General features: G+C 49.9%; 1 protein-coding gene across 6 annotated transcripts in view; it reads left to right on the plus strand.

The window, feature by feature from the left end:
- Positions 1–25,034, plus strand: part of PBX1 (PBX homeobox 1) — a 245,912-nt gene that overhangs the window by 58,486 nt on the left and 162,392 nt on the right. Inside the window, exon 1 of one of the 6 annotated variants that reach the window (XM_065554578.1) lies at positions 21,546–21,598. The exons of the other annotated variants lie outside the window; for them this stretch is intronic. Coding sequence (XP_065410650.1) covers positions 21,556–21,598 — 43 coding nt within the window. The 5' untranslated portion in view covers positions 21,546–21,555. Of the gene's footprint in view, positions 1–21,545; positions 21,599–25,034 lie in introns of those variants that run through there. 6 annotated transcript variants of the gene reach the window in all.

Raw genomic sequence — 25,034 nt, forward strand, 5'->3', positions numbered from 1 at the left:
AGATCAGGCCCTAAGACAGATAAGGCCAAGAGACATAGGACAAGACACAGACCAACAGTTCAGGTAAAGGAGGGTATGGGGTGATTGTTGATGAGAACAAGGTAGGAAGGACTGGATGTGAAGTAGGGGCAGAAGTGGCACATGAAGGAGCACTGTAGATCCTGGACTAGGATGGACTAAGAATGAGGACAGAGGCCTGGCCTGGGACTTAGGAGAGCTAGGTTCTAATCCCAGCTCTGCCACTGGCCTGCTGTGTGACCATGGGCAAGTCACTTCACCATTGTGTGCCTCGGTTTCCCCATCTGTAAAATAGGTATAATGATACTGATCTCTCTTTGTAAAGCACGTTGAGTTCTATTGAAGAAAAGCCCTGAGAGTTAATTATCATTCATCTCATTCATTTACTGAATGCCTTAGACTGTTCAGTCTGTCTCATTCAGCCCTTAACTGTAATGTTAGGGAGTGCTGGTTTGTTTTTCTTTTTAAAAAACACCTTGGGTAAAAAAAATTCAGAATTGCCTAAGTCCCATTTTCAAAAGTGACTTTTTGAAAATGGGACTTAGAATCCTAAGTCACTCAGGTGCTTTTGAAAATTGAGGTGTGTGTGTAATGTCTGCTAAAGATGCTTCGGAACTCTCATGTAGTTGATAAAAACTGACATTTCAGTGAAAACTTTTAAAGTATTAAAACTTTCCTCTGCAGTGTTGCGCTCCTAAATCCACCCACCCCCATGAGAAACGAACAGTGGAACTGACTACAGATAGACAGTGGGACCCAGCATTGTGGTGAAGGGCACAACAGAAGCAAACAGCATCAATAAGTACATAGAGGCTTGGATTTTCAGAAGCACTTGGCTAACTCTGCTCCTATTGAAGCTGACCCTTGTTTACTGTTGAATTCAGTGGGAGGAGAATTTAGGTTGGGTGCTCAGCTGAAAGTACCACCCCAATGTATAAATGTGATCAGTGTAAACGCTTTAAAGCACAGCTGGGAAGGAACACAAGGCTGTGGGGAGGGTTGGAATTCTCTCTTTGAAAGTGGCTTATTATGGCAGTGCCACTTGGACTCATGTGAAGAGTCCAGTCAGCAATAGCCTTCACACACTAGTGTGGCTGAAAGATACCAAGCCACAAAATGCCTGCAAACAGCTGGCTCCAGCGCACTCTCTTGGGTCTGCACAGAGTTGTTCTCTTTGGCCTCAGCACTTGTATTATTTCCCCTGCTCTCTCCCTGAGGCCCATGTTCCTATGACAGGATCCTGAGCTGCACACAAGGCCCAGTCTGAATAGCTACTCATGATGATGATGATTTCATTATTGAACTTCTCCCCTCTTCTTTCACATAACAGGGTGACTGGCACATAGGAGTAAGACATGGGTCTTCTGTATTGTAGTAATGGCCACTTCACTGGTTCCAGGCAGGGAGAGGTAAATCAGTGGAAAGGAAAGTGCTTGAAATGTGGGTCAGTGACTCACTAGCAACTCCTCGGGGAGGATTGGATTTCATGTTCCTAGGCACTCCAGAGGAAGTTGATTGCCCAGTTACTTTCAAAACGTCTCCCTGGCCTCACAGATCCTGCCGAGTTCTTGTTACCTGCACTGGAAATGGAAAATTAACTCCTTGTCTTTAGTAGTGCTTATTTGCTAGGACTCTCTAATCTCTTGCCCTGAACTTTCAATATTTTTTTCCTCTCGTTCCCACGATCACTTAGTGCCTTTTCCTAAAAAATTGTCCTGACCGAAACTGCAGCAGAGTGAAAACTGAAATCACAGCCCTGGTGATTTGTTGGTGGGGAGGAGAGATCCATCAATCTAGGGGATCAATCTCTATTCAGCGGAGGCCAGGTATTGAATACGACTGAGTGCTGCAGGAGAAGCTGGGCAGAGCTGCGTGGGAGACCTGTACGCAGTTCGGCCCAGTTATTCAAAGGCAGTTATATGCTTAAATACCTTTTGAGGATCCCACTTTTTCTACCTATCCTGTTACCCCAGTGCTGTCGCTGACATGAGCTCACGCAAATTCTGGCAGAAGTATCATGGCTGCACTTGGGGCCTCTCCATTTAAAAAGTCCAAAGAGCTAAGTTCTCCACTCTGTAGTGCTATAACATCTTGGTGCTAAAGAGCTAAGTGCTCCACTCTGTAGTGCTAAAACCTTCGGTTTTAATTTTGAAGAGGCACAAAAGGAGAATTAAAATGGACTCCTAGTTTTGTTGCATAGTGAATTGTCACCTGAAATAGAATACTTCTGCCTGAAATGATTTTTTTTAAACCGTCTTTACACGTGTAATACCTTAGTGTACTGAGAATCCTTCCCTTGAGTGGGGCAGGGCTTATGTCTCTGTTTTTGGGTCAGCACTTGATCTTGTAGGCGATTCAAACCTCAGTACCATTGGGAGTACCGCCCTGTGCCAGTTACCCATCTCCGTCAAGCTGCCCGTGGCATCTCCAGAGGCTCCAGTCACAGCCTGGCTAGTGAGAAGTGACCGGCCCCTGAAATCCAGCCTCAGCAGCTGGAGAGAGCAGAGAGAACGCCAATGCGTGCCTTCACCTCGCTCCCCCTGCGCGCTTTCTCCTTCCTGCGATGGGAGGGAGGGAGGGAGAGAAAAGGAGGAAGAACTGTATAAAAAAATGTTAATTTATTAATCACTGAATATATAGCAGTTCATCTGAAATGCTGTTGCCATGCCAACACCCTGGGAGTTTATTTTCTTAATCCAAGTGAGGAGCGCTCGGCCCCCTGGTCCCCTGCTGTGTCATTTGAATATGTTGCCTCCGCTGCCGTATCTATTTAAAAGGGGGAAGGCAAAAAAAAAAAAAAAAGTAGGCTAAACCACCAAAGCAGTCAGATGCAAAGCAGTAAGAGGCCTTTCTCAGTGCGACTTAGTAAAAATGACACAAATTAATATACTCTACTTAAACCAGACCAAGATTAATGGTTCTCTTTCAGAGCAGCTTAGCCCAACTGTCACTCGACAGGCGTTCGTCGGACAAAATCAACACTAATCAACATTTATTCCTCTCTTGCCCTTGGGTCTGAGGAGCGTAGAGCAGGCTCCGCCATTCTCCGGCTCGTCTCGCCACGCTTTTCACCCTCTATCCAGCTTCGCCATATATCACCCTTCCTCGATATGCCTCTCCTTGTGCGGATCCACACGCTCAGCTATCAGGCTACATTAGAGGCATGATAGATTTTCTGTTTTAATTTACATCTATTATATTACAACATAACGGATCTTGATTCAGTGGAGACCAGTGTCTCCTATAGCCAGACTCTTTGGGAGGATTTCTGCATTAACTTATTAGGGCCGGTTAGCATGTGGCTTTGAATAGACTCTCGCGCGGGCGCTCCCTCCCTCCCCTGCAGGCTGAGTGAAGGAGAGCACGCGGCAGCCTTTGCTTCCTGTAGAGGATGACTGGGGCGGGAGGGAGGGCTTGGTCTCCTGGGAGAAAGGGCTCTTGAGTTCTGTTCCCAGCCCCGTGATAGTCTTGTTATATGATGCCGCCCGCTGCTGATGTTATTACTACTGGTCGTTCTTATTGCGTTGTATTCTGGCAGGCCTAGATCCGAGAACGGTGCACCAGGTCCCCTTCTGCCGGGCTCCGTACAAACACATAGGAAGAGCCTGTACTGAAGAGCTGGCAATCTCTATAGACAAGACCAAGGAAGAAAGAAAGGCAGTGCTGTTCTCCCCATTTTACAGATGAGGAATTGAGTGACTGGTTCAAGGTGTTTTGTGGCACAGCTGGGAATTGAACCTACTTGTCTCAAGTCCTGGACCCAGGCCTTACCTACAAGACTATCTTTCCAAAGCGCTGTAGCTCGGAGACGGAGTTCCCTATCTGTTAAATGGAGGTAATACTGCACCCTGACTTCCCCCTGCTGTGGGGAGGCTAAATTCAACAGTATCTGTAAAGTGTTTTGAGCTCTGTGCATGGAAGGTGCCAGGGAAAGACCCCATTGTTTTCTTTAGAATAAGAGCAAAAGTTCCTGCTACATGCATGCTTCAGATAAAGAACACGGCCTGGTAGGCGCCAATACATTGTGTCATGCTTCTGCTCTCATTTGGCACAGCCCTGCCCTTGCCTTCCACGTGCACTTTACCTTTGGCTTCTAGCTCTATGCTGTTTGGTTGGTTGCACAGGAAACCAGAGGCGTCTGGGCAAGAAAGGAGACTGGGAAGAAAAAGCAGTGGAAGAAACTGCAGCTTTTGTGTTCGTTTCCTCTCCAGCTCTTGGAAATGGAGTGTAGGTCGGGGTTCTGTCGAGCGGAGCCTGGTGTCATTTGAAAACCCCTGCCTGATCTTAGAACCTTGGATTGTTGAAATGAGAGAGCATTTTAAAAAACAATTATTCCCCCCGTAGTGTGTGTGTAAACCACTTTTTCGATCTCATTCCCCTAGTCTCCCTGTGCCTCACCGTCACCTCTGTATGGGGGTGATGGCACAGGATGCGGTGAGGATAAAAGCAGTAAAGATTAGGAGGTGCTCAGATACTGTGGGGTGGGGGGGTCATGCAAGTACTTGAGAGAGATCGGAGAGATGAGCTGGTGGCATTGTCTGGTTCTCCGGCACTAGCACAATGCTGTTGCCTTTAGGTTTCCAGATAAGATTTTGCAGATAACATTTATGGCCTTGGCCTGCCAGGGCTTATGCTGATTTCATCTGTAGGTGACACAGGTAAATCCCTGGTGTAGACAGGCAAGGTTGGTATTTTCATCTTGTTCCTGCTTGCCAATGGTTGTAATTGGGGTAAATCCCGAGTCGGGACAAGACCTCATTTGTGCCCCGTCCCCAGGATGATCTAATCCAAAGATGCAACTTCTCGATCCTGGCTGTGGTGTTGGGTTGCCGTGGTTTCTGCTGCCCAGGAGGCAGTGGGGATAAATGGCAGCAGAACAAGGCCCAGTACCAGGATTCTGTTGAGGGAGTCAAGATTGCTCTTGCTGATTGGCAAAGGTGCATTGCCTGGTGTTGCACAAAGAGGCCTGTACTCCCATTTACTTTGCATCTTGCCTTTCAATATTTGCTTTGCAACAAGCATCGCTGAGGCTGGAGGGAGGTGGAACAGGACAGGAGGCATATCGTGCTGCTCCTTCCTTCCCGGCCTGTGCCCTCTGCCCAGTGGTGACTTAAAGCCAGGAGTTTGGGGGTACCTTTCTCTGTTTGAACTGAGCTTTGATTAATCTGGGCACTCCAGCACAAGTGCCGTTTTCCAGGCAGTAGTTCTTGGCACGTGGAATTCCTGCCTGACCGGAGCGTAAATGAAACTGCAGACAGTGTTTGTGCCTGTGCAGTTTATGATGTGTTTGGAGGAGAGCTTGGTGCTTCCGTTTAAGTTTCTTATTGCTCAGCAGTAAAATAAATGATGCTTAGTATAACTTTGCACTTATAAGACTGTAGCTCAATTTAAAAACAAAACGCCAGTAGCAGGAGGGGCTCTGTAGCACGCTCGTCTCTGGAAACTGACCTCGTTAATTTTAATGGTGGGAGAAATTCTCCAACTAGGGAAGGAAGAGAGAGAGAGAGAGAAAAACATTGACGTTTCAACTCAACACCCTTCAGAGGTGGTGTTTAACCCCTACCCAGGAATTGTTGTGAAGACTCTTAGGCCTGATCTACACTGGGGGGGGGGGGAATCGACCTAAGATACGCAACTTCAGCTACGAGAATAGCGTAGCTGAAGTCGACATATCTTAGGTTGACTCACCTTGCGTCCTCACGGCATGGGGTCGACTGCCGCCGCTCCCCCGTTGACTCCACTTCCGCCTCTCGCCGTGGTAGAGTCGACGGCAGAGCGATAGGGGATCGATTTATCATGCCTACACTAGATGCGATAGATTGATCACTACCTGCCGTCCGGCGGATAGTGTAGACGTACCCTTAAACTGGACTTGGAAGGGTTGGAGATCCCCCTCCCCCAAAAGACACAACCAAATTTAAAACAATTATAGTGAGCAAGTCCACAACCAACGAATGGTTAACTAGGAGTGAGATGGCAGCCCCTGTATCAAGCAGACTAGAAGGTGGGCTGTCTCAATGTGAAGTTTTCAGGACTATGCCAGTGCTTGACGGAGCACTGTAGAAGGGAGAAAGTTAGTGCATAGCAGCTCATTATATTCATAAAGCACTTGTAAGATGTGGAAAAACTGCTATAGAAATGCTGTTGTCAAAAAGTCTGGCTCATTGAATTCTGTCTGAAAAACTTCTGTTCTCATAAATTCATCTGTAATAGCAACTGGTCAACTATTGGGAAAATTAATTTCCTTCAACCCATGCCAAGATTAAAAATAACAAGTGAATTTTTCTAATTGTCCCATAGAACTCAAGTCGAGATGTGAGAGAATCTCAAATGGTGCAGTCTGACAGGATCTGAGTGATTTGTGGTCTAGTGAAACGAAAGAGATATTTGTATGTGTCCATACATGTTCTTTCATCTTAACAGATCACAGATCGCCATTCCATTGAAATGCAGCCACTTCTGGGGTGGAGGACAGCAGCTGATTCAACAACCTAGGGAAGGGGAGGTGAGAGAAATTTGGGACCAGAGCAAACCCTTACTCTTATGAGAAGTGCCAGGGTATCTTGAATGGCAGATCGGTTTTTAAGGCCGTCTCCAACACACCAATATACAGCATGGAATTCGTCGACCTGCTGAAGGAATCTGGTCTGACTTGTCCCTGACTGGGTTTGAACCTGCTAGCCCCAGAGAGTCTAGATATGCCAAACCCAAGGCTTGTCCCACTTATCCCTCAGATCTGATTTAAACAGGAGCCGTTTGTTTGGAACCGAACTAAACTGCAGTCCTTGGTGGAAGGAGGTCGGGGGGTGGGGGAGTCTCTACAAACGGAGTTGGCTGTTGGGGACAGTTAAACTAGCTGAAGAGGCTCTGAATGAAAGCTTGGGAAAGGGCCTGCCAGGCAGGCCCTCGTGGGTGCCCCCTGCGCTGAGCAAGATGGCTCTTCCTGTGTGGTGCATGGAGATAAAGGAGCAGCTCACCGAGGAGTCTCTGGAGAAAGGAGCAAAGCGTGACTGGCGATTGTTTGCTGAGGCCCAGGGAACAAAGCAGTCAGGAGAGAGAAATGCAGCCCAGTCAGGCTGGCCTACCCTTTCTCAGAGCTTTGGCAAATGACAGGCTCCTGTATGAGGTCACCTGCTGGAGGACATGTCGTTGGGAGGGTGCCTGGATCGGATCGGGCTGGAGCTTTGTTAGGCTGTTGGGGAAACACAGGAGGAGATGGGCATGCTGGTAGGTGGGTGCACTTGGCCAGGTATCCCCCCCCCACCCCCTTCTAATGGCTGCTGGCTTTGGCTTTTGGGAAGGGAAGATGCTGCCGTTGCTTTCTCTAGGAAGAGCCGGTCAGCCCTCGCGGCTGGAGTTGGATAACACGGTGCAGGGCATCTTTCTATGTAACCCACCGCCCCTGGAGTGAGGGGTGAATAGCTGCCTACGAATTGGGTGTAACACAGGCAGCGTTGCTACAACCAGCTCTACCAATGCACCAAAATTTGGATTTACCACACGCTCTCCTGTGCGACTCCCAGGCCTTTCTGGAGGGAAAGCTCTGGGGAGGAGGGCGAGCCCCAGAAAACTGGGGAGAGAAGTGAAGATGTGAACCCAGGTCTCTTTTGGTGCAAGGCTGGATCAAATGTTATACCTGTCTTTTTGAGGAGGCGCTAGGGGGTGCTCCTGAGAATCACAGACCACTAAACCTTACTGCAGTACCACGAGGATCTGTTGAAATGATGATGTAAAAATAGAAGTATAGACCCCTTAATTAGGACTCTGGGATAAACCAGCGCTGCTTCTGTAAAGGGAAACTGCTTCTCCACCAGGTTAGAATTCGTGGAGAGCACAACAAAGCAGTGCATAACGGAGAAGCAGTGAGAGTCACTAATGTGGATTTTCACTAATGCTTTGACAAAGTTTCTCACAAGAGACTATTAAGGAAATAGGTCATGGGGTGAGGGAGTTAAGCACTGTCACGGATCGGAAACTGGCTAAGGACAGAAACCCAAGAGTGGTCTGTTTTCAGAACGTCTGGAGGTTAACGGGGGAGTACCCTACGGTTTCCCAGTAGGAGCAGTGTTAAATATGTTAATGGATGATCTGGGAAAGGGGATGGACAGTGAGGTGGCCAAATTTGCACAATGCCAAATTCCTTCCATTCCCTCTGTTGTCCCTCGTGGTCTGCTAGTCAGAATGAGCGGCTGGGCGGCACGTGATGTTCACTGGTGACCAGTGCACGGTAATGCACATTGGAATGAAGAAGGTGACTAGGCCGTCGGGTTGTAAATTAATGGTAACCACTCGGGGGGGTGGGAAGAACTGGGAGTCATTGTGAGCAGCTCACTGAAAACTCGTATTGTGCAAAATTGGTCCCCTCCCTCTTCCCCCCCCCCCCCCCAAGGGCAGATAAATCTATAGGGAAAATAACTAGTGGGATGGTAAATAATAGTAATGATGATGCCGTGATATAAATCCAGTGGGATTCCTGTACCTGGAACGCTGCGTTCTGTTTTGGTGATCCTGCCTCAAATAGATGCAGCTGAATTGGAGGGGCTTCCATCTGAAGAGATGGAAAACACTGAAACCGTTCAGTTTAGGGAGAAGATGACCAAGAGGGGAGAGCTGTGAAATACTGTCTTCGGTAGGATGCTCCTACTTACCCAGTCAAAATACAAGAATAAGGAAAGAGACCCAATGAAATCCCAAGGCAATCAATTTCAAATTGAGATAAGGAAATAGTTACAAAAGCACATCCAATACCATGTGGAATTTGCATCATCAAAACTAAAACTTGGTAGGATTCAAAGGTGAGACGTTTAATGTTTTTGAACCTGGATGGCTAAAGTTAGGGCAGGCATACTCGTTAAACTTTTGCTGATGTAGTAATGGCAATCCAGAGTGTGACTTTTTTTTTTTTTTTTAATGACATTTTTATGCCAGCAGAAGCCCTAGTGTAGATGCAGCTTATTCCAGCAAAAAGTGCTTTTTGCCAGGAGAGTTTATAAACTGGTATAAACTGTATCTGCAAAATCTTTTCTAGTCTAAACTAGGCCTGGGACTCCCGAATTCAGAGATAGTCACCTCATAAAAACGGCATGCTTTGTGAAGGTGCTGATCGCTTGCAATTCTCATTTGACTCCTTTGGGATTTCAGCCTGCTTGGTGCCTTTTGAAAAGCAGCACTCCTCATGATCGTGAAGCTGAGCTTTGAGCACACCCAGGTTTGAAAGTGTTGGCCTTATAAGACCATCCAGCAGCTATATAAATATATTTTATAAGGGCTGTAAACCAGTGTGCTTCAGACAACCCTTAACTACCAGGCTGAGGAGGAAGCTTCCTCTGGAGTGACTTATTCCAAAATTGCCCACTGCAGGGTTTCTTGTGCTTTCCTCTGAAAGATCTGGTCAGAGACGGTCTACTGGTGTGACCTGGTAGGGCAGGCCCTGTGTTCCCATTGGAAATTCAACCCTGAAACCATTAAACAGCTCTAAAGAAACAAGAGAGTAAAACTAACATATCCCTTTATATCTGCCTGTACCAGGGTAGCTGGGCCTGGAAAAAGTACCTCCTCTCTCTCTCTCTCTTCCCCCTCCCTTCCCACTCCATTTCACTTGGCTCCCCTCCCAGCTGAGGCCTGAGTGACATCAGAGGTAGCAGATATCGCAGCAGGATTCAATAAGCGACCTTCTCCCCGGGTCACTGGTTGCCAGGGTCAGTTGGCTGCTAAGCTGCATATCAGAGATGTTTTTCCCAGCTGGTGAAAAAAGCAAAGGAGAAAGACCGCAGGTGGGGGAGGGACTGCTCCAGCAATGGCTCGTGGGTCCCACCTTTGTGTAGCCCCGTAGCACGTTGCAGCCTATCCATAGCGTTCCAGAACTCAGTGGAGATTTTGTTAAATGTTGCTATAAAAGAAATAGAGGCCATGTCGGTGAGGAGGGGAGAGATGGTTAAAGTGTAGACCTGGGAGGCAGGAGATCTCACTTCTGTTTCTGCTTCTGGGGTGACCCCAGGCAAGTGCCTCAGTTTCCCTATTGTTAAATGAGACTCAGGGACTCATTTATACTATTTTTGTAATAAACCAGCCCGGGTGGGGGGACTACTGGGGCAAGAGAGCCTGGCCTAGAGTCCTTGGGTTACCAGAAGGGGCAAACTGTGGTGGGTGCACCAGTCATGCCATGGCCTGCCACAAGAGGGTGCTCCCATCAGGGTCACCCCCAAGCCAAGGGCCTAAGGCCAGTTTTTCTCCCAGGTATCTGGGTACCTATCTTCATCTTCACTTAAAAACCTTTAAAATCTGACCCTGCGGATTTCAAAAGTCACTAGAGCTAAAATTTTCAGAAGTGCCCCAGTGACTTGAGGGTTACTGGCTCTTGCTGAGCCCTGCGCTCCTTAAATCACTTGGAAAATTGTTACCTGAAGTGATTCGGGGGAGGGGGGGGTCCAATTTTCAACACCATAAGAGGCCTGATTTTCAGAAAGTGCTGAGCACCCGCTCTCTGAAAATCAGGCTTTTAAAGTGTTCAAGTTGGTCCCCCGGAACCACTAGATATTTATCTCTGCTTTGTGTCTCTGTCTTTCCCTTCTGTAAAATAGGGACAGTGGTACTTGCCATCCTTTATAAAGTGGTGTTGAAATTACTGATGGGAAGCGCTTGGCGGCAGTGGGAGCAGCTGATTCATTCTGTACATAATAAGGAAAGAGCCTGGACACGTTTCACTTTGAAGGGAATTGAGAGTTGTTGTAAGTGCTGGATTCGCAGCCTGGGAGTGTGACATCCTTGACCCACAGAATAGGTAAAGTCCTAGCAACTAGAGCGCAAATATCTGTGTCAGGCCTGATCCAAAGGGCTGACTGCTCCACTCGCTCCTAGAGAAAGTCTCGCTGGGTGCATGGCTGCTTTTTCAAGCTTGCTCACTGGGGATAAGGGCCAGCTGGGGAGGTGGTTCTTGTGATGGGGATGGGTGCCTGCTAGGAACAGCCCTGAGGTCAGACAAGAAGTTACTGGACAGCTGTCAGATGATAACACCTTGCACTCTCCTTTGGCTTGGGCTGGATTTGAACCGATGACCTAGAGATGAAAGGCCCCATGTCCCTTTCTTTGAATCACACAATATTTCATACTTACATCTTCTGTAATGCTCTGGCTCCATGTGAGCCATTTATCACTGTGGTCTCCCAACAAGTCACTGTCTTCACTGAGTAGTCTAATGCAGAGGCTCCAGCCCTGTCATAGCTGAGCACCTCCTATGCATTTATCTTTGCAACACCCTGGGGAGGGAGTGAAGGGCTCTTATCCCCATTTTATAGACAGGGAAACTAAGGCACAGAGAAATTCTGTCAGTGTTGAGCCAGGAATTGAACCTAGAGCTTCTGAGTCTCAGTCCAACACCATAACCACAAGACCATCCGTCATTCCTGTTCCCAGTATATCTCAACATCCTGGATCCGCCCCCACAATGCTCAATGGGGAACAGGGCCTTGATCCTGGCTCCTATCCTAGTGGCACATGAAGTAAGCCAGTGGCTTCCTTCAGATAATCTGAGACTGTTGGGCCAGGCGGCGGGCAGGTGTGGCCCAATAAAAGCAGAGATTCGTTATAGAACAAGGGGTAGAAAAGAAATGTTTGCAACTGTTAGTGACTGTTACTGTTGATGTACAGCAGCCCCTACTGGTGGTAGCCTTGTCCTTTCCCTGGGACCCAGGGGGAGCTGAGATCCAGGGGGAGGAGCTAGCAGCATTATATGACCCTCCAAGACCCATGGTTTGGGAAAGAATAATTTAAAGATGTCAACGGTCATTTTTATTCTAAACATCTTGGGGAGTGGGGTGTGTGTGTGTGTGTCTCCACACATTTGGCTGTGATAGTGCAATGCATTTAGGAAAACTGTTTGCCTTATTCTAATTCCTATTGGACTACAGAAGCCACCTCACAATTAGCTGTCTCGGTGCAGGAGAAGCCCAGGACTTGAATAGCAAGTGGGGATAGGGGTGGGGGGAGGGAATGTGAAGGAAATGATTGAGGTGCATTGGCAGAGCTGGGTAGGGGTAGCTTTGGAATAGCAGGAGGGGGTCAGATCAGGGTGGGTTGGGGGAAGTGGGTGGGGTGACTTTGGAAAAGCAGGAGGGGGCAGATCAGGGGATGGTGGGGGAGGTGGGTGGGTGGGGTAGCTTTGGAACAGCAGGAGCGGGGCAGATCAGGGTGGGTTGGGGGAAGTGGGTAGGGTAGCTTTGGAATAGCAGGAGCAGGTGGGGCAGATCAGGGTAGGGGGAGGTGGGTGGGTGGGGTAGCTTTGGAACAACAGGAGGGGGCAGATCAGGGGAGGTTGGGGGAAGTGGGTGGGTAGTTTTGGAACAGCAGGAGCGGGGCAGGAGCAGGGTGTGTTGGCAGAACTGTGCTGGGGGAAAGGTTGCAGGAATCCTGTTTGTGGCCCCTTGGTATTGACGTCAATTTCCTGAAATTCACCTAGATCCTCCCTCCCGCCCCCCCCCCCCCAGTCTCTTTCATTCTTTCTCTCCAAGCTAGCAACGACCAGCTGCAGGATAACAGAAGAGTGGAAGCCATTCTCTGCCCCCATCCGGGGGAAGGGATACTAACCACTGGGGCAAATGTCTGTTAATTTCACCCTTAATTTTGTGATTGGAAAGGAAACACAACAAAGGGAAGTGGCACAGCACGGGGATGGTTTAACCTTGATAAAACAGTGATTTCACCAAGGCTGATGTTCTCCCATCTATCTTCATCCATCACAGCGCAGCTGAAATATGCTAATGAAGCCCATGGATAGGAGTATAGTGCAGTTAAATGGGGCGTTGCAAACGCTCTCTATACCCCCATGACAGGGTGATGCTACTTACTGTCCAAATTTACAGGAAGTAGTACAATTGCCGCCTCTTGGTTTTGGGAGCCAGGGCAGAATATAGATGGGCTCTGAAGCCAGGGGTAAGGAACGGGCGCCGGGGGTGTCTATTAACCCTTCGTTCAGGGTTATTGTAAATCCCAAGATCCTTAATTGTCATAACCCCATTGACTTCAGCACCAGTTGATGATCTGCCCTGTGCTGTAGACTTCTGAATAATCAAACAAGCCATAATCAGAGCAGCCACTTCTCTAAATGCACTTGGTCAGTTTATTTTGATAAATGCGTTTCCCTTTTTATCTGGGATAAAACATTAATGGCATTCGTCAACATGCTGCAGTATATTTGGTAAAAGTAACCCAGTCTTACTAATATGGGACAGCATGGAGTGGGCAAATCAGTGTGTGTGTGTGTGTGTGTGTGTGTGTGTGTGCGCGTGCGCATACTTATAGATTAGCAATGTGGGGATGATTGCTACCGTATTTTGGCTACATATCTAAAAACAACCTTACTAGCTTCATGCATATATAGGAATAAAAATTTAGAAAGACCAGTGGTAAACTGACCCCTGTAATCTAATTTCCTATTCTACTATTTCTGTGAGCTCGGACAGAGGTTCATGCGGGAGCTCCACAATTCTCTAGAACTTCCAAACATCCATGTATGTCCCTGAGTTCTATATTTTAATCATGTGTATTGTTAAGTCTCACAATTCCCCTCTGCAGTAGGCAAAGGATATGCATAGATTGCTTTGTCCACTTCTGGGGTGGAACACAGCAGCGGAGAGAAATAATTCACAACAGTGAAGAACCCTATTCCAATATAAAACAACTGGTGAGGAGGTAGAATATAATTATCCTGGTTGGAATTTGTCCAGGGCGCCAGGGTTAATATTCTTTTATCAAAAGCGCCATGGATGGGCAAGGCCTAGTTTTGATCTTTACTCTGGAAGACTGCTTCTCGAGCAGCATAATGCCCCCAACACCATCCTAGGGCATTTGAGTTCAGAGGTGTATCAGAGAGAAGAGTGACACTTACGGATGACCAGACATAACTTCCTGCAGCACCGTAGTACTTTCCCAGCCAAATGACGACGAGGCGTGACCTTGATTACCTGTGATCTTAGGTGACTGCACCACGGCACGTCTGCTGCTGGACTATATCATGGAAGTCTTTTGATCCTCATTGAGCTCCTCCTATAATACCTAATGGCTCCTTCCCTCACTGGTCACTCGGTGCTCAATGCAGGAACACTGGATGGAGTTGTCTGGCCTGTGCTATACAGGAGGTCAGACTAGATGGTCACAATCTGGCTTTAAGGCCTAAGATACTCCAAGTCCAGAAACAGTGCAGTCTAACCTCCACTTCTAGTCTTGCCTGTGAGGTTATCTGTCTATCTAGGGAGGTGGTTTACTTATTGAGGGAAACTTTGCAGCAGTATGGGGATCTGTTTGGTCATTGGATCATGTCAATTTCAGTAATACTTTGGCCATGCTGCTCCTAGGCCTTGGGCTAATGTCCATGGCTGCTCTGTGAGCTCCAGTTTGGAAGGAGGACGCAGAAGGAGGGTTTGTGGTCTCTCTCTGTTAGGAAAAGTTCACGCAGGCATGTCTCCATAGTGTATCTCCCAGCACGCACATAATATTTGAGTCACAGGTGCTTTCTTTCAGGGAGAGCATTATTTCAGTCCTGGGGACCCCTGTAAAGTTGGACCGTGTCACCTCTCCTACGGTTGCTAGTTTTAGCCTGGCAGAAGCTTTCAGGGCCCGTGCTAGCTACAGGAGCAGCGCACAGAGTGCCCCCCCCCCCCCGCCCCCCCCGCCCCACATCTCTTGTTCCCGTTCTCCCATTGCTGCCTCCATTCCTAATGCACTTGGGAGCATTAGGAAAAAGTTCACAAAAGAAATGAATTATGCATAAGGAATTAATTTCCTTGATGAATAGGGACTTGCAAACTCAATTGCCATTTGCGTTCAAGGGGCAATTGGGGGAGGCAGAGGAACACCAGCAAAAGATAAAATGATGGGAGGTGGATTTGATCTGCAGAGGTCCCTGGCCATCCATTGGCCCTTTGGAAGGGGCAGTGGCCCATTTAAAATCACACAGTGACATTTTCCTATCCAGGGGCCCGGTTCACAGAGCACGACATGGTAGCTGTAGTGGCTCAAAATTCTGTGAAGGACGGTTTGTGTATGGGGTGCAGGGTCGTGGCGAGATGCATGGGAATTTGGTGGTGAGCATCTTCCTCTGATGTGAACATGAGAAGCACGGGGTGAGAGCCAGGATTTTCCAATAAGTAGCATCATTCCCATTTTACAGGTGTGGAAACTGAGGCACACAGCAGGGAAGTGACTTGTTTAAAGCCACACCAGTGGTCCGTGACAGAGCCAGAGCTAGCACCCGGGTCTCCTGAGTCCTAGAAATGTGCCTATCACCCTTGGAAGCTATACGGCGTTAAATGCCGAGAGCACAGGCGTTGTAGGACTTAATACAGCAACTGGTTGATAGCTCATGCTCAGTCTCTCACTATGGTTGAGAAAAGGGCTGTACATAGTGTCTGTTTCAGTTCCCAGCTGGCTTTGGGCTGGTACTTCTCTGACCACACTGGGAGGAGTGGTGGGCTGATGCCGGGGTGGGTGGTGAGATCCAGCGCGGCTCACTAATGCCTTTTGTGTGGTAAAAAAACGGGAGCATTTAAAGCATCTGTGTCAAGATACTGAAAAGTAACCCTCTGGAAATGGACCCCGGCAAAAAAAAAACCTTCCCCAGATGCATGGGTGGCCCGTGAACTACCCAGTGGGGGAGTCTAGCCCCCAGCCCCTCCCCTTCTGCCCCCACCGGAGCCCAGAGCCCCCCTCTACAGCCACTGGCCCCCCACCCTGGATTGCCCCAGAGCACCAGGTGGGCGGGCAGTGTGGCCCCAACCCCACAGCACTGGGTGGGCGGGTGGCGCGGCCTCCTCCCCTCCCCCTCCGAGCCCAGGCCATGGCATGGGGAAGGCTAAGCTTCAGAGCGGGAAGCAGGAGGAGGCCTGGGGATGGAGCGTGGGTGGGGCTACACCTGGCTGTTTGGGGAGGCTCAGCCTCCCACAGCCTATGGTACCCGCCGCCCATGCCCAGATGGGGGATTCCTGGAGGGAAATGGTTGCATTTGTCAGTGTTCTGCTGTGGTGCTTTTGCTTAGCATGGCCACTTGTGTTGAGGGGTTTGAGGCAGTTTGGGGATAGAATGAAGCTTCAGACAGGCCAAAAAAAAAAAAAAAGTTCTCCTTCTGTCCCATTCCTCCCCTTGTGGGGGGAGGTTTCAACTTAGAGCCCTGAAAGGGTTAAGAGAGCCCCTTTTGTTGCACAGGCAGGGGATTTTCTGCTAGTGAATTTGAAAAATATTGGGCTGGTGTGGTGGTGGCAGTGCGGGTGGGGGGCTGGAACAGTATTTTTGTCTTTACAAAGAAAACAGGCAGACCTAGCAGCGGGAGGCCCAGCATTCCACTGACCTTGGCTTCTCCTGAGCTCTCTGTGCAAAATCCATGTAATTCTTCCTTGTCGTTTTCCCCGCCCAATACACTGTACATGGTATTTTCCCAAAAAACACTTGCATCAGTCTGGTGCTTTTGAGCAACCCTCCAATAACTAGCCAGTGTACACAGCCTGCCCCTCCAATCACAAACTAGCATGTGAGGGGCATTCAGAGACGGTCCAAAAGACAAATCCTGTGAAGAAAGACTGAAAAGATGGGGATTGTTTTACCTTTGACAAGAAAGAAAGAGGGGACATGATAAAAGTATATAAAGTTGGGACCTTCTGTTGTCCCCATCTCATAGCCTAAGAACAAGGGGACATTCAATGTGATGAAAAGGTGGCACATTCAAAACTGATAAAAGGAAAGGTTGCATGAAAAAGCATATCATTAGACTGTGGAACTCACTGCCACAGGAAGTTGCAGGTAGGCCAAGAATTTAGGAAGATTCAAAAAGGAATTGGACGTTTCTAGGGACGACAAGAATATTGTGAGTTTATCATAATGATTTTAGGGTTATGCCAATCTGTAAGTCTCACCCTGATCTCAAATAGTTAATGTGGGGAGCAGATTGGCCTACATTTGCTTACTGAGTGGTATTTACCCCTCCCTCTGAAGGTACTGGCCACTGTCAGAGATGGGACGCTGAACTAGATGGACCTCGGATTTGATCTAGTCTGGCAATTCCTCTGTTCAGTGGAGGGTAAGAAATGTTGGTAGGGAAATATTCAGGTCAGCGCATCACAGGGAGGGGGGGGGGAAGATTGTAAATAGGAATGGGTAAGATGCTAAGTACGTTGACGCTGTTCCCTTCCCCTAGCTTGTGCACTGCCTGTGGTGATTCTTTTTTATATGGCTCACTTTTGACATACTAGATGGCCACATAACTTCAACGCAGCTTGTCTTCAGACACTGCCTCCTAGGAACAGCAGACCTCCTTTGTTGTGTTTGGGGACGTCTTTGTTTTTAAAGGTGGAAAAGGTAAAACAAAGAACAACTTGTGAGGGCTTGCAATTGCAGTTGTGGCTCTGTGACGGCCATCTGAGCAGAGCTGGTTTTAGTGGCCACCGGGCCCAGAAACATTGCTGTGTAGAGTCCATGGGACAGGGACAGGTGGATGACTTCATCGGCTGTTCTTCCCCTTTAGGTGAGCGGGAGCTGCAGCCCTCCGTGACTTGGAATTCTCAGCCTGTTTTAGCCTTTAGCATGAGTCTTACCCTCCCATGCTGTGAAAAGACCTTGTAGTGAGAGTTTCACCCCGGGGGAGGGAGAGGCAATTTTCTGTTGTGGGTAGGGGCCAGCGTTCTATCCCCAAACCCACATACGCTCCATAATATGCAAGTGCTTAAGGTCCTCCCTGCTGGCTCTGGGACCTTTGCCTCTGTCATTGCAGCTCTGGGGATGGCTCCATCCAGGAGCAACCTATTACGGAGCAGTTAATGTTGCCTCTGACTGCATTATGTGTCTGCTGGGAACGTGCATGACACCGCCCAAAGCTCCTGGGGGCATAACCCCCAGCCTGACCCCTCCTCAGCCATAGATCCTTGACCCTTCAAAAGGCTCTCTCCTAGGGCTGGGGTGGTGATGTCACAGAGGTGGCTTACTCCATCATTTCCCTTAGGGCTGGCGAGGTAGATACATAGGGGCTGTCCCATGCAGGAAACTGGGGGTGGGGAGGAGCTCAGGGCCCCATACAAGGGTTGCAAGAGCACTTAATGAAGCCTTAATTAAGTTTCCCCACAGGTTAGTGTTACGCCCCCTCCCAGGCAGAGACACCAACATGCCTAGAGCAGCAGTAACTCACCCCAGGATGCACAGCGAGTCTGCTCTGTTACCCGGGTATCTGGGCACCAGGAGTCATGTGCCCAGGACCGAGGGAGAGGCCTGCCCTCTCCCATGTCAGGGTTTCGTAAGAGACCCAGGACCCGCTGACAACTGCACAGTTGCCAGGGACAATGTAGGGACAGCAGACACCTCAACAGCCACTGGTTAAGGGGTCTCCTGGGCAGCTTAGTTGGCTTGGTGGCCTAGAGACTAGTGAAAACACAATGATCACATGCACCAGCCCAGCCTTTCCCAACCCCCTCCATGTGGACGCAACCTCGCCTTCCCAACCATTTCGGCAACGGCTGGCAGCATGCCCATGCCTCCTTGGAGAAATGAGGGAAGGGTGGTGGTGAGACCTTTTGTGCTGCTAAACAGTAGCTCCTCCTCATTGTAGCACGGTGGGCACTCACCGTAGTCTCCTGCTGGTGGGCTGGGAATTAATTCAGTTCCAGCCTCAGAGTGCCTCCAGCTGGCCGGTGTCTTCCTGCCGGTGCCTGCTTCCTCCTGATCTCCACCACTTATAGCACTTCAGGCCCCACGTCCCTCCCAGACCCTGGTGCCCCTTGCCTTGGGGTGCTGCTCCACAGCAGTGCCCCCATACTCTGGGTCTCCCCTCCCCAGGGAACCCCAATTCCCTAAGCCCACCTCACCTCAGTGACCTATTGCCAGTCCTCACCTAGCCCCTTCCCTCAGGGGCAAACTGCAGTCTGAAGTGGCCACTCATCATTGGCAGGGGGGTTTGGACCTGCTACCTTTCCAGCCCCAGTTGCCTCCCTGCAGTCCTAGTACCTCCCCTGGCCTTTAGCAAGGCCTCAGCCTAGGGACTCACCAGGCCAGAGCTCCTCAGTTCTGCCTGCTTTTCCCCAGCCCTGCTCTCCCAGGCAGCCTGGTCCTCTCTGCTCCTCAGCTGGAGCAAGAGTCTCCTCTCACTCCCTCAGCCTGCCCTTTTATCAGGGTCAGCTGGACCCTAATTGAGTGTGGCCACACCTGTGGCTGTTTACCCAACCAGCCTCCCCTGGCTGCTTTTAACCCCTTCCTAATCGGAGCGGGGTGACGGTCTCGCTACACTCAACATTTGCGTTTAAAAATGTCAGGATTTTTTGGGTTGTGGTTTTGAATGCTAAGCCCCGTTGCTGTGCCAAGCTCCTAGCCTAGGAGTCCTAGGCATGCAGGAGCAGGGTCTTTAGGCTGAGCTTATGCTGTGTAGTGACATAGCTGCAGCGTTGCTTTGGTCTGTCTGGTGGGGACCTTCTCTGCACCTGGGCTGAAGCCCTCCATGTTCGCTTTTACCAACAGCAAGGGGGGTGCTCCTCACATGAGAGCTGTTTTGGTGTCCCAACTGTCTGTTTGTGGGCAGCAGTTACCCCTGTAAGGTACCCTCAAGCTTTTAAAATAGATTGCTTGTGCTATCTCCCCTTCCCACTCCATTGCTGCCTCGCCTTCCTGTTCCACCCAGCCAAATAATGTGAGGCCTGTGGCAGGTGAGAACGTAACCCCCAAAGTTGTCTGGTGATTTCACAGGCCCAGATCCTGCAAGTGGATGCGTGTGGGCGATTCCCTGTGGCCCACCGGTGTCCACCAGCACCGATCTCATTGTGGGATTGAGGTCGCTGGGAGATATCAGGCAAAATTCTGCTAAAGACGTCTCGCTGCTAATTAACTGTGTGCTCCAATTCCCATGAGGAAGTAGTGTGTGCTTGGCACCTTGCAGGATCCATTGGGATGGCACCGGTTGAACAGGGAGGATTAAAACAGATGCTGGATAAGTTGCCTGATTCACTGCACACTGTCCAACCTGCAGAAAAAATAGAATGTGATTATGTAATTAAAGACACTTGTAATGAATCCGAACAAGGGGGCAGAGTTAAGGTGACCTGGTCGGTCTCCATTTCTGACTTTTGAGTGCTTCATTTTGCAATCTTGGTGTTCCCTCTAATGTAGCTTTTTGTATGTGCTAAAATAACAGTGTAGTACATGTCCTCTGACAATTGTATTGTGTATAATTGCGCAACACACAGTTGTTACACAGTATATGTTAATTATGCATGTTATATACTCAGAGTATATACTAGCTGTGTTTTAAAAAAAAAAAAATCCACCTACCTGGGGCAAGTAATTTTTTTTAAATGAGCAAATTAAAGTGTCGTTAGCTTATTCATTAGCATCTGGGTAAGATCAGATAAGTAGTTTTTGTCTCTGGGCTGGTGAATTTTCACAGCAGTTTTGCAAGGCAGATGTACATACATGTGTACATTCACCACAGCCCAGGGTATGATATGTGCACATGCATGTGAACACACACACACAGCATGGTGTGCATGCACACCCCAGAGTCATCTGACACCCCCGTCCGCCTCAGAACGTGGTACATACGTACACACAAATGCAACTGCCACAGTATAGATTCTGTGTGACACTCCTTTCTCACTGACACACTCGTGTCCCCCAGCAGTGTGATGATGCTGACAATCCAGACTGTAAAAGGGGGAGGAAATGGGGCAGTGGGTATTTTCAAACTACTCCTGTTTCCACATTCTACCATTTGCCCCTCACACACAGTTTGCTGATGCTGACACATGGGGGAGGAAGGGATGTTTCTCATAAGATGCATTGACATCATAGCTTTCAATCCTCCTTTGAACCCAACCCAGGCGGGTGCATCGGTGGCATTAGCCAAGTACATCCTGCTTTCGCACGCAGCGCCTGGAGAGAGGCGGGGTGGCTTTGGTTCCCATCACCTCTTAAACTGATCAATGGAATTTGGATGTTTAAAATGATAAATTAATTGTATTTCCCCTCCACTCCCCGGTCAGTGCCAAGCGCAGGGCACCAGCGGAAAAGGGCTTTGCGAGCTGTCGCTTTGCATTGTACGGATGGGGAAAGGTCTCTACCTGACTTACTTTGTCCCCTTTGCTTAGGCTGTCACTGCTGACAGTCCTCATGTTTATTTCATCTAGCGTGGTAGCTGTCTCGTTTCCCTACCCTCCGATGTCATTAACGCACAGAGAGCGGGCCCTGCAGTGCTGAGCCTAATGAATTCCACTGTGGCTGCTCCGCTCCCCACCTCGTTACCAAAGCTCAAGGTGTCAAATTAAACCCAGCCTGGAAAAGGGGAGAGAAAACAAAACAAAACAAAAAATGAAAAAGGGGGGAGGTCGCCATTAAACCATCTGGGAGAGGGGTCCCCACAAATGAGAGGCGTTATTTGCCCAAACTACCCCCTTTAACTGTTCTCTCACTAATCCCGTGAGCAGCGTCTCTAGATCTGGTTTGGTGGCTTTTCAGTTTCCCCCTTTTCATTTCTTTATTTTAGCCGGTCATTTCTTGTTGTAACCCTGCAGATTGCAGGATATGGTACAGAAAGTGCTGGAGCTGGATGCCTTGTTAAAGAGCGGTGAGTTCCGCACGTCTTTACGAAGCTGCAGAAGCACTGGGGGTGATGGTGAACGAAGAACTTCTGTGGTTCTTAAAAATTGGATTGACATGGCTAATCAAGCACCTGGATTGGGATTCCTCTCTGCCGCTCCCACGCTGTTTCAGTATTGACAACCCTGTGTTCAGAAAACAGGAGACGGGGCTCCCCAAAATTGTGAGATTGACTTAAAAAATCATGAGTTTTTTTTTAAAAAATAGCAACTTTGGGGTTCTTTTAGTTTGCCTTCTGAGTCATTAGGTTACACTGGGGTATGTTTTCAAGGTTTTTTTTACACCACCGACAAAGGATAGAAATGCATATTGTTTAGAAATGAAAGCTGCAATTGCCCCATATCCCATGACTCCAGGAGCCAAATATCCTGTGATGAAGTGTGAGAGCTGGCAACACTGTGTGTGTCTCTGTTCCACCATTAGGGGTTGGGGGCTGTACTGCAGGCAGGTTTAGCTTTGGTATTTACCCTTCATTTAAAAAGAGGTCACTCTTTTTTGTTGTGTGTTTGCAGGGCCGTCCCTAGCCATTTTGGTGCCCTATGCAGCTCCCCCACGGGGTGTGTGTGTGTGTGTGTGTGTGGCCCCAGGCCCCCGCGGGGGGGGGGGGGCAGGAGCAGGCTTGGGGGGGCAGAGGGAAAACCTCCCCCCAGCATGAGCTGGCAGAGCGGAGCAGGTTGGAGCCAGGTCGCTCCACTTCCTGCCGCCCAGTGAGTGCAGGGCAGGCCTGACCCTGGACTCATAGGGTGGCAGGAAGTGGAGTGACCCGGCCCCAGCCTGCTCCGCTCTGCTTCCCTGGCTCCCGGGCTTAGGGGGCAGGGTGCCCAACCCCTGCTGCAGTCCTCAAGGGAAGGGGTGGAGTGGGGGCGGGGCTGGGGCAGAGCAGGGGTGGGAAGAGGCGGGGGGCCATGCGGAAGAGATGGAGCAGGGGCTGGAGCAGCACACAGCTGCGTAGGGCACCAGTATAAGTAGGGATGACCCTGTGTGTTTGTAGGAGGCCTGGCGCAGTGGGTCCTGCTCCAGCACCAGGTCTCCTAGGTGCTATTGTAATACACCTCATACTGCACAGCGCCTGGCACTGTAGGGTCCTGTTCCAGGCCTGGGATACCTAGGTGCTACCATAATATACCTAATACAATGCCTGGCACGGTGGGTCCTGTCCAGGACTAGGGCTCCTAGGCCCTACTGTAATACACCTAATACATAATGTACAGCACTTGGCATGGTGGATCCTGGTCCAGGACTGGGGTTCCTAGGCACTGCTGCAATACAGATAGATAGCACATGTCCCAAACACAACAGCCTGCAGGAGCCCAGCACAGTGGCATGGGCAGTTGCTGTGAAACTGAATGCATCATTGAAGGGGGTTTAGTGGCTGTGTGGGGGGGCAGATGGGTGGAGGGATAGACTTGGGTATTTTTTGTGCCAAGCTGAGGGGAAGAGACTGAGCCTCCGCAGAGCCTGGGGAGGCGCCTCTGTGCGTAGCTGTGGTGATGGCAGCCCCCTCCCCCCACCCCACTCCTTGGCTTTCATTGATTTAAAAGAGTTTTGTAATGTAATTATCTCCTCCTGGCTAGTCTTTGTCATTACGTTGGCCGCCTCAACGGTGGTGAGCACATTAATGTGGAATTAGTATCAAGATGAAGTGTGGTGGGGGTGAGACCAGGGAGGGGGAGCAGCAACCCCTCGGAAAAGGAGAGTGGGAAGTGCCCAACCGTGGATGTTGCCTCCATCCCTGAAGCCAGGCCTCTTGGCAAGTCAAAGCAGGTGACTGTAGGAAATGGGAGACCCCGGATTGCTGCTTTGCAGCTGAATGACTTGGGAGGGGGATCAGGGGCTCCGTCGTGTCTCCCAGACGTAGCGTCGCGTTGGGGGCAGTGCGGAGGGCCCTCGTCCCAGGAGGAGCTGTGGGAGGGATTGTGCCTTAGGGAGATGCCAGACTTCTTGGCACTGCCCGGCATGCTGGGTAGGGTGACCACCTTTTCAAAATGCAAAAGCAGGACACATGCAGGAGCCCTGCCCCCTCCATGGCCCTGCCCCCTGATGCTCCTCCTTCCTCCCGAGGCCATGCCCTCTGGCCAGGCCAGAAGCCAGACCCAGGCAGTAGTGAGAGCCGCTCAGGGAGCCTGGGCTGCTGTGGGGGGCCCTGAAGACTCCACCTGCCCTGGGTGGGGGGCTGGGGTGCTTGAGAGCAGTCCCGGCCAGTGTCCCTGCCCCCCCCCCGCGTGCGCTTCCCAGTGCAGGTGGACGGCCTAGGGCAGTCGGGGCTCCCTGAGCAGCTCGTACTATTGACTGGCTCCGGCTTCTGGCCTGACCAAGGGGCGAGGCCTCAGGGAAAAGAAGGAGCGGGGGTCGGGGCTTCATGACGAGGGGGGCTAAGGCCCACCCACCTGGAAGAGGCTGGCACCACCCTTTAGCCTCGGGTTGGGATGGAGCGGCCAAACACTGTCCTTGAGTCATTCGTACCGGGACTTGAACTCTGCATTTCGGGACTGTCCTGCCCAATTAGGGATGGGTGGTTACCCAACTGCTGGGGAGGCACTGCTGCAGCCCCAGAGAGGATGTAGCAGTCAGGCCCTTCCTTGGTAGCTCAAGGACTGCAGTGCTGGCCTGCTGCTCCATGGGGAGGCCGCAGGAAAACAAATCAAACCAGAAATAGAGGCAAAGGTTTTCCAAAGTGACTTGTATTTTTGTTTTTTGTTTAGGGGCCCAACTTGCCTTGCCCTGAAAGGGCCTGATTTTCAGAGAGTGCTGAGCACCCACCCTCCAAAAACCAGGGCCATCCAAGAGGTCTCAAACTGGGCTCCTAAGGTCACTAGTCACTTTTGAAAATCTTGCCCCAAATCACACTTCTAGCTGTGATTTATGGTCAGGGCGGTCATTTCATTTTTGCCAGGCAAGTGCTAACACGGTGCTGCTTGCTGTGTTCACAGACAGGAGTGGCGATTCCTAATTGCACATGGTGCTATTTGGATTTGATAGTTCAAGTGCCAAAGTCATAAGGTTTTGCTCAGCGAAGCCACAATCAGATCACTAGGTAGGAGACCCATTAATATTAACCTCCTGGAGAAATCCTCTGAGAATCTCTCTCTTAATAAGAGCAAGAACCCAGAGTCTCTTTGGCAGGTGTTTGCTTTCCCCCCCCCCTCTATCTCTCTTCCCTCCTCTCTGTCATCCAAAATGAGGCCAAGTTCGCTGCTTGCCCCCTGCCAACTTGTGCGCTATGTGGATCGTTCTGCATTCCTGGCCCAGAGTGGGAGTATTTAGTTTGAATATCATCCGACGCTGGCGGCTTGACTCCATGATATCCAGAACTCCCCCTCATTTCGGGTGGCTCTTTGAGAACTGACCATGGATTTAGCACCTGGTTCTTTAGTGCGGGCGTTTCCTGCATGGCAGCGGTTTGG

The sequence above is a fragment of the Chrysemys picta genome, chromosome 8 (genome assembly GCF_011386835.1).
Source record: "Chrysemys picta bellii isolate R12L10 chromosome 8, ASM1138683v2, whole genome shotgun sequence".
Lineage (NCBI taxonomy): Eukaryota > Metazoa > Chordata > Testudines > Emydidae > Chrysemys > Chrysemys picta.